At 39.3% G+C, this 18232-nt stretch overlaps 1 protein-coding gene across 1 annotated transcript in view; it reads left to right on the top strand.

The window, feature by feature from the left end:
* flt4 (fms related receptor tyrosine kinase 4) overlaps window positions 1-18232 on the top strand; it is a 55112-nt gene that overhangs the window by 10781 nt on the left and 26099 nt on the right. Inside the window, exons 2-5 of the mRNA XM_088009689.1 lie at window positions 9957-10053; window positions 11648-11922; window positions 16847-16980; window positions 17089-17251. Of these exons, the coding sequence (XP_087865815.1) occupies window positions 9957-10053; window positions 11648-11922; window positions 16847-16980; window positions 17089-17251 (669 nt within the window). The remainder of the gene's footprint in view (window positions 1-9956; window positions 10054-11647; window positions 11923-16846; window positions 16981-17088; window positions 17252-18232) is intronic.

The following is an 18232-nucleotide window of genomic DNA, read 5'->3' as shown; positions in this document are numbered from 1 at the left end:
CTTCTGCACTCGCAGCGCTCGCCCGCTTTCAAAATGCGTGGCTGTTAGAGAAGCTTTACATTTTTAAATGGCTCAAAGGGCTTCGTTGGCACTGACGTTTGACTCTTTCCCCCTTCTATGTCCCTGATTTATCATATCAGCAGGTGTTCTCCGCAGGTTAGAAAGGCTCCTTTCAAAGCTGCCTGAATGTGGCAGAATGATGAGTGCGAGCCGACATAGGAGAATAATCTGAATGCAAATGCATCAAATTTCAAAAAGGTTTAGATTTCTGATGAAGGCTTTATACTAATCCAGTTCAGCAGATGTTATTTAATTTAAGTTTATTTGGTAGGGGCAAAACACACGTCGATAGACAAACTGAACAGAACAGCAGTCCCATGATTGCATCACAGTGCATTTTAAATTGTACATCTAAAAACTTCAAGAAACCTTTTCCTTTTGGATTTCTTGGTGAAGAGTTGAATTCATGTTTATGTGAACTATGGAAAGTATTCCAGCATGAAGTACTTTTTCTGAAATACCGTGTTTGTTTTATTCCAGATGTAACTGGATCCATACCTTCCAAAGAACTTCTGCTTCATGTGTCCACACAATATTTTCCAAAAAGTCTCAAAGTTCATAAAGTCTTTTTTTTTTTTTTTTTTTCCACAAAAGTGAGGCAGACCCTTGTGTTCAGTTTGGTCAGCAGAAGTTGTCACCGCAGAACTGTATTTTATAGATGACATTCTCAGTTGTGTTCATATTGTTGAATCAATAAAACAGCTCTTGGCCTGTAGATGGGTCAAGAGCTCTGTATATTTTAGATGCTGTTCTGTTTTTTGTGTCCTCCTGGAGGAGTCGTCAATGTGCTCTTGGAATAGTTTTGGTGGACTCTCATACCTTCTGCGAAAGTTCACTGCTGCTCCACGTTTTCTCTGTTTGTGTTTCACTGTGGATCACTGAAGTGCCAAAGTCTCAGTAGGACTTTGTAACCCTTTTTAGTCAAATAGATGTCTCTGACTTTGCTTCAAATTAGATGTGTTTAGATCGTTTTATATTTTTCTTATCTTTCATCCTACTTCATGCTGTCAGACATGTTCTGTTGAACTGATTTAAGCCTGGATGTGGATGGTTACATTTAATTCAGCTTTCCAAAAAAAAAAAAAAAGACGGTGTCGTCAACCACAGATAATTTAACATTTAACCACAAGAATACATTTCTCCCAAAAAATCTGACTGATTTGGATAGTTTTCCCTCTAATGTTTAATTTACTCATAAAATTCATTTCATTTGGAAGATTTAAGTGTGACAAAAAAAAAATAAATTGCTCAACTCAAAGAAACCTGTAAGAGACCAAAAACTTTTTTAGCAGCATTGTACCCTAAGGATACATGTATTGCATCTCACAAAATAATGTCTTTTAGTTGTTTTGTGGTTGATTTTAAGTGTGTAGATGATTTTAAGTATGTATGCCTGGATGATATTTGAAAAGTCTAAACATTCGTGGAGCATTCTTATCCATTCCACTTTCATCTTTTAAGTATCTGGAATTTAAGGACTCGGTTGAATTTCTTATCAAATAGTTCTGAGTTGGAAAAAGGTTTGACCAAACATTTACATGTCGGTGGATAAACTCCTTGCGACTCGGCAAGCCCCATGACGTGGTGCACGCTTTGCAGCTGTGGATGCAGCAGTGGGAACGAGGGATTGAAACATGGATTTAGGGATTCCTGCTGCTATTTAGCAGCCACGGGGAAAGTAGAGTGGCGAGTCTTCCCTTTCGTGACTGTTGAGGAATTTTGTATTTGACAGGAGACAGCACGAAGCAGGCAGGAGAGGGGAAGACAAAGACGGATAAAATGTCATGCAGCAAAGATCGGGTTTTACAAGGGATGCTGGTATTCAACCAGGAATGTTAATCACTCTGTGGTTGTTATTTGAACCAGGAGGATGATAGGAAACTGATACCATCCTGCATCTGCGCTGCTGATATACGACATGTTTACACTTTTTATAATCATTCTTGCAAAACACTTGGATATGACTTTGCTTTTCATACTTCTTGGTATTCTGACTTATTGAGCAGAAGTCATGGAGCCGCTGAATATGTTCCTCTGGAGAACGTTGTATACCGGGCGGTCGTGCATTTTTTTAATTTTTTTACCCCCCTCTTCCCGTCAGCCGGGTATGGGAGGTTTGACACATCAAAGTGCCGCCTGACGCACATGCTGAGCAAACAAGCACAATTGTCCTTGTAATACAGGCTTCTGGCTCTCAGCTCACATTTGGCCCTTCCATCAGCACAGAGGCATGCAGCCCGGCAAAGTGTGTCTAATTCAACCATCCCTGCGCGATCCCCGCCATGTCCTCTGCATGTTTGAGAAACACCAAGCAAACTCTTTGTACCGTCTCGTCCTCATCTTTGCAACATTTTTTTTTTCCTATCAAAGAGCATTTCATTTCCTCTTTCCTTGCTAACGCTTCAGGCTAATGCTTTTCATTTCTTCATGTTTACTTGGCGCAGCCAGCTGGACGTGGCGCAAGGTCCACACATCCCTCCCCACAGCGAAAGGAGCTTTTCACGACGACGAAGGGAAATCACTTTTCCCTAGAGCTGTGTTAGATTTTTGTTAGATAGAGATGTGTTCAGTGACCTCTGATGCGAGAAAGGCTGTCACTGAAGAAGTTTTTGATAATTGTTGATGTCAGAATTTAATCATCTGTGTGCTGTTCAGAGTGTCACATCCTGGGAGAGAAGCTTTTATGAAGTCATTAGAGTCATTTAGAGCTAATAAAGGACATTTTGATACCAGTTACTGTTAATATAGCATTTCTTTCTCTCAAACCTTAAAAAAAATCAAACTTCTGTAAATAATAATAATAAAAAAAGACATGGGAGAAATCAGTGAGGAAGTGCATTGTGTTATCTTTGCTGTGCTGATTGTAGTTAGGGGCTAATCTCTCAAAGCTGGGGCTTATCTCTGCACCAACAGCTGGAATGCATGGGAAATGAGGGAAACCAAGCTCAACTACGTTTCTGGCTCACAGCCATGTGTTCACATTTGTAAGCAATCCAATCACTATTCATTTGGGAAACAGAGATATGGCAGAAGACTTCATATTTTACATTTAACCATTCTACAACCACAACCTGCAAAGTTGATTGGGATTTCATGTGAGATAACAAAAAGAGACAGATACATTGCCTTTTTTTAAAAAAAATAAAAACCTGAAAAGCATGGAGCACATATGTAATCATCCCACCTGAAGAACAATCAGGTTAGTTTCACTAGAAATGTTCATACTCATGTCTGACCAAAACAGACCCAGACGTCTTTCAGCAATGGCCAAACATTTTCATTTATGATGTGGAACAGAAACGTGTTTAGCAACCAGCTGCACAGCGTCCATCTGTGTCTCGTTACATTTATATCCAGTGGAAACAGGAGCTATTGTACTACAAATCAAAAGTTTCTGGGCACTCTCATCAAATTAAAAAGTAAAGCTTCAGATTCAGTTTATAGGGATGCTTGTAATAAAGGTACCTAAGATTTCTGAAAAAACATTTCATACTTTTTTCAGAAAATTCAGCCCTTTATTCATCCTTTTATATATTAAATATACAATTTAATGTGTATGAAGCTTCATATTTTAGATTTTACTTCTGTAATTAAAGACACATTTATCTTAAAGCTCCTTAATCGTTATTACCAAGGGTAATTAGTAATGATAAAAGTGTGGGAGCACTGTAATCAGGATGGGGTAAAAAATCTGAGACGGATATAAAATTAAGATTTGCTCACTATAGACTGAACTTTAAAAACTGTTAGTAGAGACTCATTAAATTAAGGAGTCTCAAAGCATTAAAATAACAGACATAAAGTACAACACCTGCTCAACTAAAACTGCTGAAAATGTCACTGAACTTGAAGGTCTTGGATAAAACGGCCCAGCAAACAAGAACTGAACATCTTCAGCCTGTTGGATGAAAATAACTTGTTCCAAGCTCTGACTTGGCCGTGCAGGGGGCCATGATTGAAACATCTTTTCTCTTTGTTCTGTTTTTTTTAGGCTGATGCTATAAAAAGTGTTCTCCCTCAAAATGCTTCAGTCTGCTGTGTATAAATGTAATGTCTTTTAGGGGTCAGGCCAGTTTTGCCTCTTCTTTGAACCACTTGGTTCAGAGTGTCCGGCTGAAACTATAATTTTCAGAAACAAAACCTCCCCAATAAATTGGGCCTGTGAACCTTTCTGAGGTCTTTAACATAAGTTAACTCAGCGATACCAGTCCTAACCATCCGCCCTGCCGGAGAAACGTGTTTATTATCCTAAAAAGACACGTTATCAGCAGTGAAACTCTGGACATGGATGTGTTTGGTTTTCCTTGGCATTCCTTTCACATTTCTGTACGTTAAACTGTATATTTTAGTGAGTCTGACAGAAAGCCAACAATTACTAATGGGGTCGTCATTAATTTTTGTTTTCTCAGACCATTTACAGAGCTGACAGATTTGCAGGCTGCAGAGTCTGGTGATTCACAGTTTGGAAATATAATGTAGACACAGTGTGGCACGCTGAGACCTCTGTCCCTGAAGCAGCAAAGGGAGAAAGAAGAATAATAATAAGAAGAATGTTCTTCTCTTCTTTCATCAATCTCAAGTGTCCAAACAATAAAAAGGTGGCTGGATTTTTTTTCACGCCACTCAGGAAGCCATGACTTTACGGAGCTTTCTTCCAGCATTTAAGAGGGAAGCCACTTAAGGTGACGAGTAATACAAGCGACACAAGGCCTTGACAAGTGCAGTGGCACATATCATCCTCAAACCATCCCTGGTAGCAGGACACTTCAGAGGTGCTAAGAGTTCAGAGCCACACATGCCAGGAGGTTACCAGCTTGAATGATGCGTGGAAATTTTTCTTCACTTTCTTCAAGCTTTTAGCTCCACTCTGTAAAGCCCCCTGTGACGGCCACAGATACTCGACGTCGCAGCTGAAGCAGAGATTCCCCTCTTGTCTTTCCACGCTTCCTCTTCCCTCTAAACGCACCTCCAGCATCTTGATGGTGGATCTCTCAGGGCTCGCTACTCAGCGCTGACATTTGAAAAGATTTACAATTCGCATCCAGTCTGTCGTTGCGTGATTTCTCAACAGATTGCGAGGGAGACATCCATCACCGGGAGCCAGCTACAATAGGTATTTGGCTTGCAGTCCGCCGCTCACTCTGCACACCCCAAAGGCAGAAATAATGTCGTTGCACATAATTAGGTCTGTCCTTGGGTTATAAACCTGAGTTCATGATGTGCAAATTATGTTATTAGATGTAATTACAATAATTCAAAAGTCATCTGAGAGTGTTTGTTGCAAAACCGAATAAAAATGTCACGGGACATTATGCTGGATCTGGGCAGATGGGGGTGCGTTTAGTGTTTTTGGCATCAGCAAGGCGGCCTTTAGAGAGGATTTAAAGGAAATGGTTGTTGCTGCCAACAGTCATGGCTGATAATTTGAAGTTTGACAAAAATGTTATCTAACAAACTTTACAGCGTGATGTTAGTTTTATATTTTGTTGGTTTTTATGGCATACTGAATTTCAAAGATCAACCTTTGATCTTTGAAATCAAAGATCAAAACATAGGTTTTGTTGCACCAAAACCTATGTTGTTTTGGTGCAACATAGGTAATCTAATGGAAATGTAGCTTCCTTGCAGGTAACTGTGAGCGGACAAATAATTATAAGATTTTCTCCCTTTTTAAATGTTATTTTGTGTGCACCAGAGTGATAACATTCCTGTCCTCCATCACACTTCCCCCTGAGCTAACCATTACAACAATGTAACTATGCCAGCAGGTCACTGCACACACCTGTGATTCTTTGACTTTTCCTTAGTTTTGTAGTTTATTGCATGTTTTCTGATCGGTCTTCATAGGAATAAACCCCGTGATGCCAATTCCCTCCTCAAAAAGATTTTGTGAGCTACTTATTGTGTGTTTGTATCAGTTTAATATTTAGTACATGTTTGGTACATGATCTGGTAACAGCTTGAACTTTTGAACATCCATTCCGACCTCATTTCTGACTTTGGTGCTGCTGCGTTGACTAAAGCTCTTCAGGAACTACATGCACTGACACTTTCACCTGCAATTTACAAACCAAATGCAGGTTAGATGCATGTTCCATCTGTAAAAGCTTTTATCACTAAGACGGTGCGTTTGCCTTGACTTTAAAATTGCATATTGTTTATACACAGCACACCTTCACTTTCAGCTTCTCAGTCCCTGATGCTGAGTCTGGATGCACATTCTGCAGCAAACTCCAGCTATGCAGATTTGTCTCCGTCTACTCTCACAAATTGGCAGACTCGCAATGTAAAGCTTCTCATTTTTATTACGTTGTAGTTTGGCATTTTCATTAAATAATGAATTGATTCTTCATTAAGGAAAAAACACCTCAGGTTCAGGCAAACGTATGCTTTCATATGCGCTTTTATAAATATGAACGCAGGCTGAAAGCAGAAGTTTTCCTTCTGCAACAGATTTCTTCTTCTTAAATTCGCCATAATCACGATGTTGCATCTCAAACCAGTAAACTGCAGTCACCTGCCGAGAGCCTTCAGCTGAGTTTAATGGCCCATTTCAAACACTAATGATCTCATGTTTAGATCTGACTATTCCATGATTGTGGAAAATTATCGGCACAAGTGTCGGAGCAATCCTCCAAATCCACCGAGTTAGGAGGGAGAACTGGCTTTAAGCAGGTATATAACTCAGAATAAAATCAGCTTGTTACCTATAGAAAACCACACGACGAGTTAGTAAGGTTGAAAATCTCCACAAAGCTTAAAGGCCCTGCAAAGTTATATGATTAGTCTACTTGAAGCAGGACTAAACATTTATTTTGTGTGCTCTTTTATAATATTTGTTATTTTTATCAGCCTTTTTGGCCCGCTGCGTCTCTCTGTGGGTAATCAAACTAATTTATCCTCCAACTGTGCTTCTAAAGTTCTTTTTATCGATCAGATCGTTGAAAGTTACACAACCACAGACTGAGATATTCACTTTGAATCAAAGTTTGTTGTACCTTGTACGGAAAGAAAGAACGCCATTCAATCTTTAGAAGTGAAGGTGTAGGAGGTATAGAGCTCACAGGTTTGCTGAAGGACATTTGTTTTTCAGAAAATAGTGAAAAGAAAAAAATGTCTGGATCCTTTTGTGTTTCTGAGATTACTCTGTTTAGGTTGATGGCTTTCTGCGGTGTGAAGGAAGAGGGAGTTGGATGTGGACAGTGGAGATGGGACTGAGGGTGGCGGCAGGTTCACATCAGATGTGAGACGATGTGTTGGGGAAACTAATTTGCATTTAAACCCAAGTTAAGAATGTCTGAGGCTGCGGGGGAAGGAATGTCCTGCTGGGCACCAAGCAGGGAGCAATCCATGCACTGGCAGCATTTCCTACTTTTACCTTCAAAATGTTTATTTTAGTGAGCAATATGTTCTACCTTGGTGTCTGTTTTTGGTGTGCATAAACACTCAGACTGTGAAATAGCTTTGATTTCAATCGCAGTTATACTTCCTGATGTTTTTACTCTTAAAACTCAACTGCAAATACATGCATTTGTTATGAAAGGAGAATCGAGGATGATCATGACCACAAAGACATGAATAAATATAAGCTGAAAGGATTCCAGTTTGCATCCCAACCTTGGCTCGTGTACAAGTTAATCGATTATCTGTCAAAGCATCTGACAGGGAAGTTAAACTCATTAAAGAGTGAAAAAGTACTTGATCACTCCTGTTTTGGCTTTTTTGTCATGCTTAAATGTCTGAGTTTGTTAAAGCAAATTTTAGTATAACAGATGTAGGATTTTCTGTCAGTTTTGAACCCTTTCATGCATAGCGGTCACTACAGTGGACAGCTGTCTAAAAGCCATTTTCTTGTGCTTCTTGTGGATTTTTATGTTATAAATCCACACACACCACTGAAGTGGACACTAATGCATCATAAAATACACCATCATCTACTGACCATCAGCTGTAAATGCAAGAAATTATTTTTGTTAAATCCAATATGGCCGACAGACAAAAAAGCATGCCGACCGACCCGGTCCCTCCTTCTACTGTAGACGACTCTTGCAGGTAAAAAAAATATTGTGACCTCAGATAACCCCTAAAGAACAATACTACTGATGTATTTTTCAATAACAACTTTGTATTTGGAGAAAATATATATATATTTTTTTTATCACCTAAAAAAAAAAATATATATTTTTTTTTTCACAGAATTTTTTTTCCTACCTTTTTTATGCCTTAAGAAAATAAAGAAAAAAATTGAAAAAAAAAACCCTGGCACAAAGGATCATAATTCAAGCATGAAAGGGTTAATGGAAAGGAAAAGAAATCTTCCACAAAATGTCATTTTTAGACAGTTTCTTTCTTACTGTTGAATCATGAACTTCAACCTTAATGAGGTAAGTGAGGCCTGCAGAGCTTTAGATTAAATTATTTTAGTTTAGTGTGACAGAAGACTAAAAGAGTAGAAATTTGTGATTGGAGGGAAAATGCTTTCTCATTGCACTGTAATTAAGAAGACACACCGAAACTAAAACAATTGTCACCTTAATTTTCTATATAATAAAGACTATATAGTCCAGATAAAAATGTGTGTTATTTAGAATAGTTTGATAGTGGCTAAGGATAATGTTATTATAGTTTAGTCACCTATTTAGCTTGGAACAATTCATCTCTATTTTTGAATGGTGTTGGAAATCGACAGCCAATGCATTTACTTTCTATTTCATTCACATATAAGACACATTTTTGCCTAAATTTGTATTGTTGCTGAGGACTTTGTACTCCATTCGGCAGTGACCTCTCCAAGCCCAGGGGTATTTTTGAGATTTTGTTGACTTGGAAGGACCTCAGGCTGATCAGTCTTCTTCCAGCGGGATCAGTCGTCACTGTAAACATGTTTGGGAAAATATTTGCACAAGAATAACTTTGCTCCATTGTGCTCCCCGGCCAGCAGGATGTGTTGGAGGATTTGGGTCTGTGTACAAGATAAGCAGCTATCCAGGTTTTGATTGGCAGCGTGCAATTGCAGAGTGTTGAGAAACCGTCCGTGCCTCTTCCTGCTGCCGGTGCCTCGTCCGTCGTCTGTGTTGCAGATTTTTCGAGATGAATAACTAAATTGTGTAAGAATTTGCTGATTCTAGTATTTGACCCACGCTTAATACCCTAGGTATTGAGAATTCATTAGATGTTGGCTTTGAGATAATGAGGATTCTGCTTCTAGTGTCCCGTTTTGAAAGTTAAATAAAGCTGGGAAAATTGCCAATGTGCAGTACATCAGTGTCTGCAACCATTTTCAAATAAACATAGATTCCTTTGTGGGGAGAAATGCCATCATTTACTGTAAAGAAAATCTCCCTGCGCACAACCACAGGGCCTCTCAATCTCTGTTATTGCTTTGTGTTTGTTTTCATCTCTAATGATATCCAGGTGGGGCATAAGTCATGGTGACACATTTATACATAATATGCTGTAGGTGTAGAGTCTTGCTAAATGCTAATACGGCCCTGCAGGGCTTCTGGGATGGCAAAAACATTATTGAAAGCCCACATTAACCAAGCACAATCCAGAGAAGTAGATGCAACAATAATGAATCAAGGCCAAATAGACTTTTGCGGCTGTTTTAGAGGCTATCCACAGAGCTGAGAGCAGCATTATTTCATCATGAGTGAGTGGGTCATGATTTCTCTGTGAAGCTGAGTGTTATTCAGCGCGAGGAGGGACTGAATGGCTTGCTGCAAAATCCCTCGCAGCTTGTAAATGTTGAGAACAGCGTGTCTGATTTCAGATTCCCGATGCGTCTCGGAGACTCGGTGGCCCAGCAGCAGCAGCAGCTCTCCGTCAAAAACCCCTCAGTCCGGACCGACCCGTGTAACGTGAATCTAACGCAGCTGCTCTGTTTGTTCCCACAGGTCTGGTGATTGGTTTGTCTATGACTCCGCCCACGATTGACAGCTCCAAAGGCGATCGTGTAATTTCTGTCAACGAAACACTTTCTCTTACATGCAGGTACTTTTTGTGAAGGTACACTCTAAATGGATTTTAGAATATATATGTATAGCTTATAAATCTACATTTCTGAGTAGCAATAAAAGTTTAAAAACTCATGAATAATTATGGATTTCTTTCAAATCATACTCTACTGTCTCACATATAGCAAATGAGCTGAACTTACTTAACAGTTTGTCCAGTAATTTTAACCACTCAAAGCGCTTTACACTACAGTCACATTCACCCTGTCACACACCGATACGCAGCCTTGTCCACATCGACATGTGGCAGGAGGAAGCTGGAATCGAACCGACGACCTTCCGATTACAGGACGACTACTCAACCCACAGTCGCCCCATTGCTGAGATATTTGGTAAAATGCCCCATAGCAGGGTAATTCTGGCTGCATATCTAACCTGCCTGAAAGAAATTATTGAACTCATTTAAATTGTTTGGTTTCCTGGACATAAAATTGGCTCTTGAGCATAAACCAGACATTTTCTTTTGGATTTAGGCGTGAGCCTTTCCAGAAACTCAGTGCTAGTCTGACTTATCTATTGCATGTTCTCGGGTTTGAAAGCCTCACATGACTCCAAATATTCACCTATGAAGTTCCCAGAAGAAAGTCGGCATTATGCAAATGAGATGTGACACTGCCAGATCATTAGTCATCATTTAATATTGGTATTAATGTAAGCTGAAGTATTTCTACAATCTTTTCTAAAACACAATTTTGAATAACCAAATAAAAAAATAATGACTTAAAAGCTCATTTAGTTACTAAATGTTCCTTGAAAGCATCTTGACTTGGTAGTGATTACTGGGGGTGCTCAGTGTTTTCTAAGCTTGTTTTTGTGAAGCTGATTATATCCTTCTGATGCATGGATTTAAATTCCCTCATGTAAATTTGCTTGTAACAACAATCATTTATCCTCATGAAATCTCAGTTTTGCTCTCTGCAGCCAAGCTGTCACTCCATTAACCATTTTATTCGAATGAAGGAGAAAAAAATCTGCTGCCTTTGGAAAGCTGGTGATACTTTTGGGCCTTTCCCAAAGCATGCCTTAAATACTTGTTTATATGTAAACCTCTAATGGCACTACCACAGAGAGTCCTCCAAGGGAGGGTATCGATTTCAATTTTGACCATTTATCCTCCGCGGTGTGCAGTTTTCTTGGCTTTAGATAGATGGGCGTTATTCGCACGGGTCTAGAAAATTACCCTCCGGGTATTTTCACAGAGCTCCATCATTTTCAGTGTTTTATCCAGTCATCACATTTTGGCCCTACCCACAGATTTTGGCCATTTGCGTTTGATGTGGGCAGGTGATGAAAGCAGAGCTATCAGTTTTCAGGGAGCCATTATGATCCCATGCAGCCCGGCTCACAATGCCTTCAGGTTAAGATAACAAAATCTACGTGACAGAGAGCAAAGCGAACAGTGGTGTGCAGATGTATGTGAGGATTTCTTTTGGACAAACAAAACAACATGCACTTCACTCACTGTGACTGTTGCAAAAGCTTAATTAGAATCAGTTGGTTCTCATATTAAAGCAATGATTTGTGAATAGTTATATCCTAAAAGTTATGTTTTTGGATGCTCTTTTTCCCAGGGGACAGCGCACTCTGGCCTGGACTTGGCCGGACGAAACGCTGACTGGACAGGAGCTCACAGATCGCCAGCAACAGTTTCAGACCACCGGGTCACTCGGTCAGAGGACGATCTTCATCAGCGAATGTCCCGGGCAGAATGGGCAGCAGTACTGCAAGAGGCTGGTCCTGCATGGTGCGCAGGGCAAAGACACGGGCTACTACCGCTGCCATTACAAGGACATTAAAGAGGTCATTGATGGCACCACTGCTGTCAGGATTTACGCTTTTGTCAGAGGTGAGCCACACTAACTCAGCACAGGTACACACCCCAGGGGGACTCCAGAAAGTTGCTAAATGCGTCTCCACCAGAGGTGTAACGAGTCCTGACATGAGGTCTGGCAATATCAAAATGTCCAAATATTTCTCATGAAAGTGAAATCTAGCGGTATCTAGTGGTAATTTAAGTATGGCAGGAAGTAATCAAAGAGTCAGAGAGTAAATATGGTGCTGGCTGTTAATGCTTGAATTATTAAAGAAATTCCCAACACCTTTACATCTTTGTCGCTCAGGATTGTAGAAAAACTGTTGACAGATGCAAGATACCTTTTCTTTATGATCTATATCATCTTTGCACAGAGTTTATGTCTTGGTTTAAAAAAATCAGTTAACTTTTTGCAATGTCTTAAGTTTATCTTCCTAAAACCTATGCATATGTGAAAGGGCCAGTAAATTTATAGCGATGGATAAACAACACACATGCTCCAAGCTCTCTCTTTGGTAAAACCTAATGCTGATTCCTACTACAAGGTAATAAAAACAAGAATGTGGTTTTTGGGTTCAGTGTTTAATACTCATGTTTCTTTCTCATGTAATTCAAAGGTAATTGTCTGAGCAAAATGCAAGATAATTATGACAATTACATTTTCTGTTTTGACATCTTACGTCTAGCCATTTTTCTTTTCTATTCAGAAACAATAATCCTTTTTTTTTTTTTTTTTTTCCTAAGGATGTAGTTTTCCCTCCATGACGGAGCAGAACCTCAAGCTATTTGCTCCGGTTATCTTTTGGTGGTCCGCAGGAAAACTGGAGCTTCATTGAAACAGAATATCTGTTTGAATATTACTCGTATATTACAATATCAAAGCCACTGCTGTATTATTAAAACTGGAAGTTGTTGAGTTAGGCTCTGTAACATCCTGGTTGCTGGCAGTATTAACATTTTCGGAAATTAGAGATTTGAAGCCTTTGATAAAAACAATAATAATCCGTCTATTCAGGGTTTTTTTTTTTCCCTCACAATGATTCGTTGTGCCTTATGAATTTCAAAGTAATCAAACTGATAACTGCTCCACTTTTTTCTGCCAACAGCTTTTTTCTTTTTTTTCTGCCGCTTTCACATCGTGTCACACAGATGATTCACAGCCAAGATTTTAGACTTGAAACCCGGCTTTCGGGGCTTATCTCTTTATTTTGCTTTGCTCTGCGCGCTGTGCCAGAGATGTGCGAGGTCCGTCAGGAATAAACAAAACGAAACAAAAAAAAAGAAAAACAGATGATTGTCATGTAGGGATGCCCCGCTGTCCAGACCGCTCATGTGAAGCGCCTGTTTATCCCCACCGACAAGGTGCCAAAACAGCTGCCGCAGATCTAACGAGCGCGCTAATCAGAAACAGATGTAATGGCAGCAATAAATTAAACCCAGCGGGTGGTGGGATGAGAGGCAGCGCACATGGATTCAATTAGCCTGGCAGATGTCCATCATGCAAGCTGTCTGCACTGTCTGATGTCCACCAAACTCTCACACTCTCAGCTTCTTTCTGAGCAAACTCAGAAAGAAGCTGATCCCTAGCTAACGCAATCGCTTTTATGATTTATAACATTAAACTAACGTTAGAAATTATCTACCCGAATCTATGATATTTAGTAAGTAAGGTTGTAAGTCCTACTGTTCAGATGGTCATACAAAACTAAATTCAAACTTTTGCTTTGAATCGACATGTATGAGTTGATTCAGCTGACAACCTATCGGATTTCACCGAGGTGACGTTCTTGGTCAGACCAAAGTTTTAAATTATTCTCCTTTTGAAACTTGCATGTGATTTCAGCTGTGTGCCGTCAAACATTTCTGAGCTGAAATATTCATCATCTGCCAAGCTCTGGGTATGGGAGTGATCTTATTTAGTGGGTGTTTTCGTATTATCTGCAGGCATTTATGGTGCCATCAATAAAACGTAATCTCCCAGCGTGCTTTAACTCACGCGGCTTGCGGAGATGATGGAGTCAGCTTTGACTCGGCTCTCCAGCGCAAGTGCCAAACAAGAGTTTACTCGTAGACAGTGTCTTGTTAGAGTTTTCAAACTCCCCGGATATTTTTATTTCTCACAAACTTTGATGTATTTTACTGAGATTTGATGTGATTGACCAAAACATCAGAAAACTATTCCATCCATTTGTAGTCCATAGTCACCAATCCATCACAGAGATTTGTGTACACTATTCTTTTAATTTAATGCAACTTTACCTAATGAGTAAGCAGAGTTCACTGGTGTGCGGTTCATTTATTAAGAAGTTTTGGTGCATGGTCACAGATTGGAAATGTGACCATGAAGTGGGACGACAAGCAGCTAAGGTCCTGAGGTCAGAAGTTGAAACCCAAAGCTGCACCAAGGACCAAATGGACGCCGTTTATGGGGCTGGTACTCCACACACTTCCCCAGCTGGTGTATCAGAAGATAATCTGTGAGAATAATAATATGAAATTAATGCTCAAAGATGCTCTCTGTTCAGTTTGACTTCACTGTAATTATAGCAAGATGAAAATCCTCACCACACTTTCCAGATTATTTGTAAAAATTTCACCCACCATGTATAATTTTACTTTCTAATGTGTTTAAAATCCCATTTTTAAAAAATTCAATACAAGTACATCTCTGTGTACATAACAAGAATCTTATCTTAGTTGCTCCCTTCTTTTAGAGAAAACATACAATGTTAATGCATGCCTTTAGGCTTAGGGCCTTGTTCCTCAGAGAGCCAATACTTTGATGCTTTAACTTTTCTGTATGAAAACAAGGAATAATCTCACCTAATTTTACACTGTCAAACAGCTCTGGGTTGTACTTTTTATCTTCAATTTGATGTCACCGATCACAGTCATTCAGGGTTTTTTTTTTCTTTTGGACCACATTTCTTCTTCTAAAGATGATGGTTCCCATTATCCAGCTTTAAGTAATGTGTTGAACATCTCTATTAGTAGTTACTGGAACCTCCTTAGATGTTTTCTCTGCTTTGACATCAATGATTAGACTAACATCCTCTCCATGACCTCAGAATGCGTCTCTTCACATGGTTGTTTAATAAGTTAGAGCCACTCATTGCATCAGACAGGGTTAAATAAAAAAAAATAAAATAAAAAAAAACTTGCTGCCAGATGGAAGAAAGTTGTCCATGCAGTAAGTATCCAACAGGAAGCTCATATATTTTTTCCTCAGTTAAATTCTGGTGACATCATTTTTTTTTTTTTGCCCAGGCAGTGTATGAAGTGCTTCTATTGAGAAATAGGTCATTGTAAGGTCCTGATTAATTTTAGGATCCCTTGTAGCATACATCCTGATTACATCACCAACTGTGCTGATTGGAGCCTAATTCTGGCTGTTCACTTATCGTCAAGTAGCTTTCTTCTGCTACTGAGAAATCTCACATTTTTCCACTTACGCCGGTAATTTCTTTTTCCAACCATTACACAGATGTGAAAAGATTATTCAAAGAGATTAAAAATTAGCCTCTTCTTGGTGTTTCAACTGTTCTCAGATCGTTTCATGAAAGAGGGTGAATAAGGAAACCGCAGGTGTGCTCAGAAATCGCTGGCTCTCCAACTCATTTGTTCGTAATTTTTTAGAGTTTAGCCTTCGATGTGACAGAAGAAGAAACTTGTGGTGCTGACTTTGGTAATCCAAAGAATTACTCAGAGGAAGTGCAAAATCTGATGCCCAGTTTTGTAAAGCTCTGACCTGCACATACAGATTATCTTTCCAGTCTTTGCTTAAAAGCAACAAATAATATTTTTTGAACTACCACAATGGCATAACATTTACAGCATAATACAGTGATCCAAATCAATAATGTTCCCTCAGTGATATGTGCAAAACTAAACCCTTCTTTGATTTACCAAACAGACTGTAAAACATAACTCTTAACAGCTGATAAAGAAGATGTGCGGCATGTCACCAGATTTTCTTTTCATCAAGATCATTTCAAATTAAATAACAGCTGCGTCTGACTTCCTGTTTGTGATGAAAAAGCTCTGATTTGCTTTTGTGTCAGATTGTTAAATAATTTATTCATTTATTATACTAAAGTGGGAGAAATGGCATCATTATGTGTGAAAGATTTCTCCAACATCTCAAAACAAAGACAACCTGATTACAAAGTTTATGTTTTAAATTGACTAGATTTGTGAAGCACTTGCATACTGACCTTTCAAAGCACTTTGAACTAGAGTCGTATTTATCAAGATGCACCAATTCAGAAACCAGCACTTATGTCAGTAGGCAATTTAGTGTTACATCAACATATTTACGGCAGAAAGTTGAAATTGAACCCAAAGTTCAGATATTACAAGAGAACTACTGTAACATTGCATCCAATATGATGTTTTTGCACTGCGAATTATTAATGTTAGAATCTCAAGCCCCATGTATTCTGTTTCTGCTTAGAGCTTCATGTCATTTCAAGTAGTTTTTGATTATGTGGTTAGATTTTGTTGTTGTTGTTTTTGGCCTAACTTCTCTCAGCAGTATGAGATTTTGTGTGATGTAAGCTGGTGATACGATGCCTGAGATCTCCTCAAACACTTTCAGCTACATTGAGTGAGGCGGTAAAACAGAAAAAAAGAAAAAAAAAAGAGCCAAATGGCAGAGCTATTTTCCTGCAATAGACAGCTTGGGGTGAAACTGTACCAGGAGGGATTAAACCCTTTGACTGCCTGTCTCTCAGCTGGCTTCTAATAGCGGTTTTTAATGCTATGTGCTGGATGGAGGCAGACTGAGCCTCTGGTAATCGTAATGACCTCCATATACCGCCCGTCCACCGGGTGGGACATTATCAGGCCCGGGGAGATCTGTGTGTCCGTTCACAAAGTTACCCCAGTAATAGCTGCCATTACCCCAGCTGGTGTCAAGATTACCTCTCAACAGCTCCATGTTTCTGTTTTCCACCAGACCCTGCGCAGCCCTTCCTCATGAGAGGCGGATCCGGCAGCGAGCTGGAGACCATCTACGTCACTCGCTCCGCCACGCATGTCATAGTGCCATGTCTGGTCACAATTCCTGATCTGAACGTCACCCTGCAGTCGGTATGCTTCCACCTTTTGTGTCACCCATTAAATCTGTCAGGTGTTTATAACATCAGAAATGTCAAATCTCTCTTCATTTTTTTTTTTTTTTGATGTTTTCATTCACAGTACCCTCTAGGTTTGGAAACCAGGGGAATGAAGTGGGACAACAAGCAAGGCTGGTCCATTCCCAGATACTTCATTGACAGCACGCCACTGATCATTGTAACATGTACAGCCGCACTGGAAGGCAAACGTTACTCTTCTGACAACTACTACATTCATACTACTGGTAAAAATACACTACAAATTATGTACGGGCTAATATGAAATTCTCCTAATGGCAATTATAGTATAAAAAAATTACCATGGTTTCACTGTATCATCGGATATTTATAACGTTATCTATACCACAAATATTCGATGAAGCAAAATAGTTTATTCTGTTCAGATTGAGCATTAAATAAAATATAGAAGAAACACCTGCTACATTTTTAGTGGTAATTATACGTTTTTCTTCTGAAACAAATCCCTATTTTTCATTGATCGGTCAGGCTATTTGCTCCAGCAGAACCTGCAATCAGCTGCTAAGCACAGTATTAGCTTTAGAACCTTAAAACGTACATTTTATTCAACTCAATAAATCAATTTTAAAATAACTATATATATATATATATATATATATATATATATATATATATATATATATATATATATATATAATGACTCGTGTTCAGTCTCAACTTTAAGCTGAGATTTCACTGTCTGTTTTTGCTGAAAGAGAAATTAGAGGGGAAATCAGAGGTGGTGCTAAACTTACTGCTTCGTTGCAGAATAACTGTGTGCCACTGAGTCACTCAATTATGTCATAATTCAGAAAATGTCAAGACTTTTATTGAATCATGCCATTTCCTCAAAAACTACTCCCTTCTCTAAGTGGGACATAAGCAATTACGCCAGCAGAATGTGACAGGAAAAAAAAAAGAAGGGAAGGGAAGTCATGATCACATTTTAGACATCTGACTTGATGAACTTTTTGCTGAAGTTCCCTCTCAATGTGAGTGAACTTTGAGGACCTTGGCCTGAGGCACTTTTCTCTGCAGTGGGAGATCATTCACCTCTTTCTTCAGAGGAGGAGAGGAAAGTCATACCCCGCTGCTGCCAGCCAAACATAATAGCTGCATCAGTCAGAGGAGAAACCGAGTCTTCACTCTGTGCACTAATGGGGTGTTTCAAACAATCAAGCAATCACAGTGTATTGCACAGACATCAG

This window comes from Poecilia mexicana, unplaced genomic scaffold (genome assembly GCF_051168715.1).
Source record: "Poecilia mexicana isolate PSO_F unplaced genomic scaffold, ASM5116871v1 scaffold_10, whole genome shotgun sequence".
Taxonomy (NCBI): Eukaryota; Metazoa; Chordata; class Actinopteri; order Cyprinodontiformes; family Poeciliidae; genus Poecilia; species Poecilia mexicana.
This window is presented reverse-complemented; position numbering and strand designations above follow the sequence as displayed.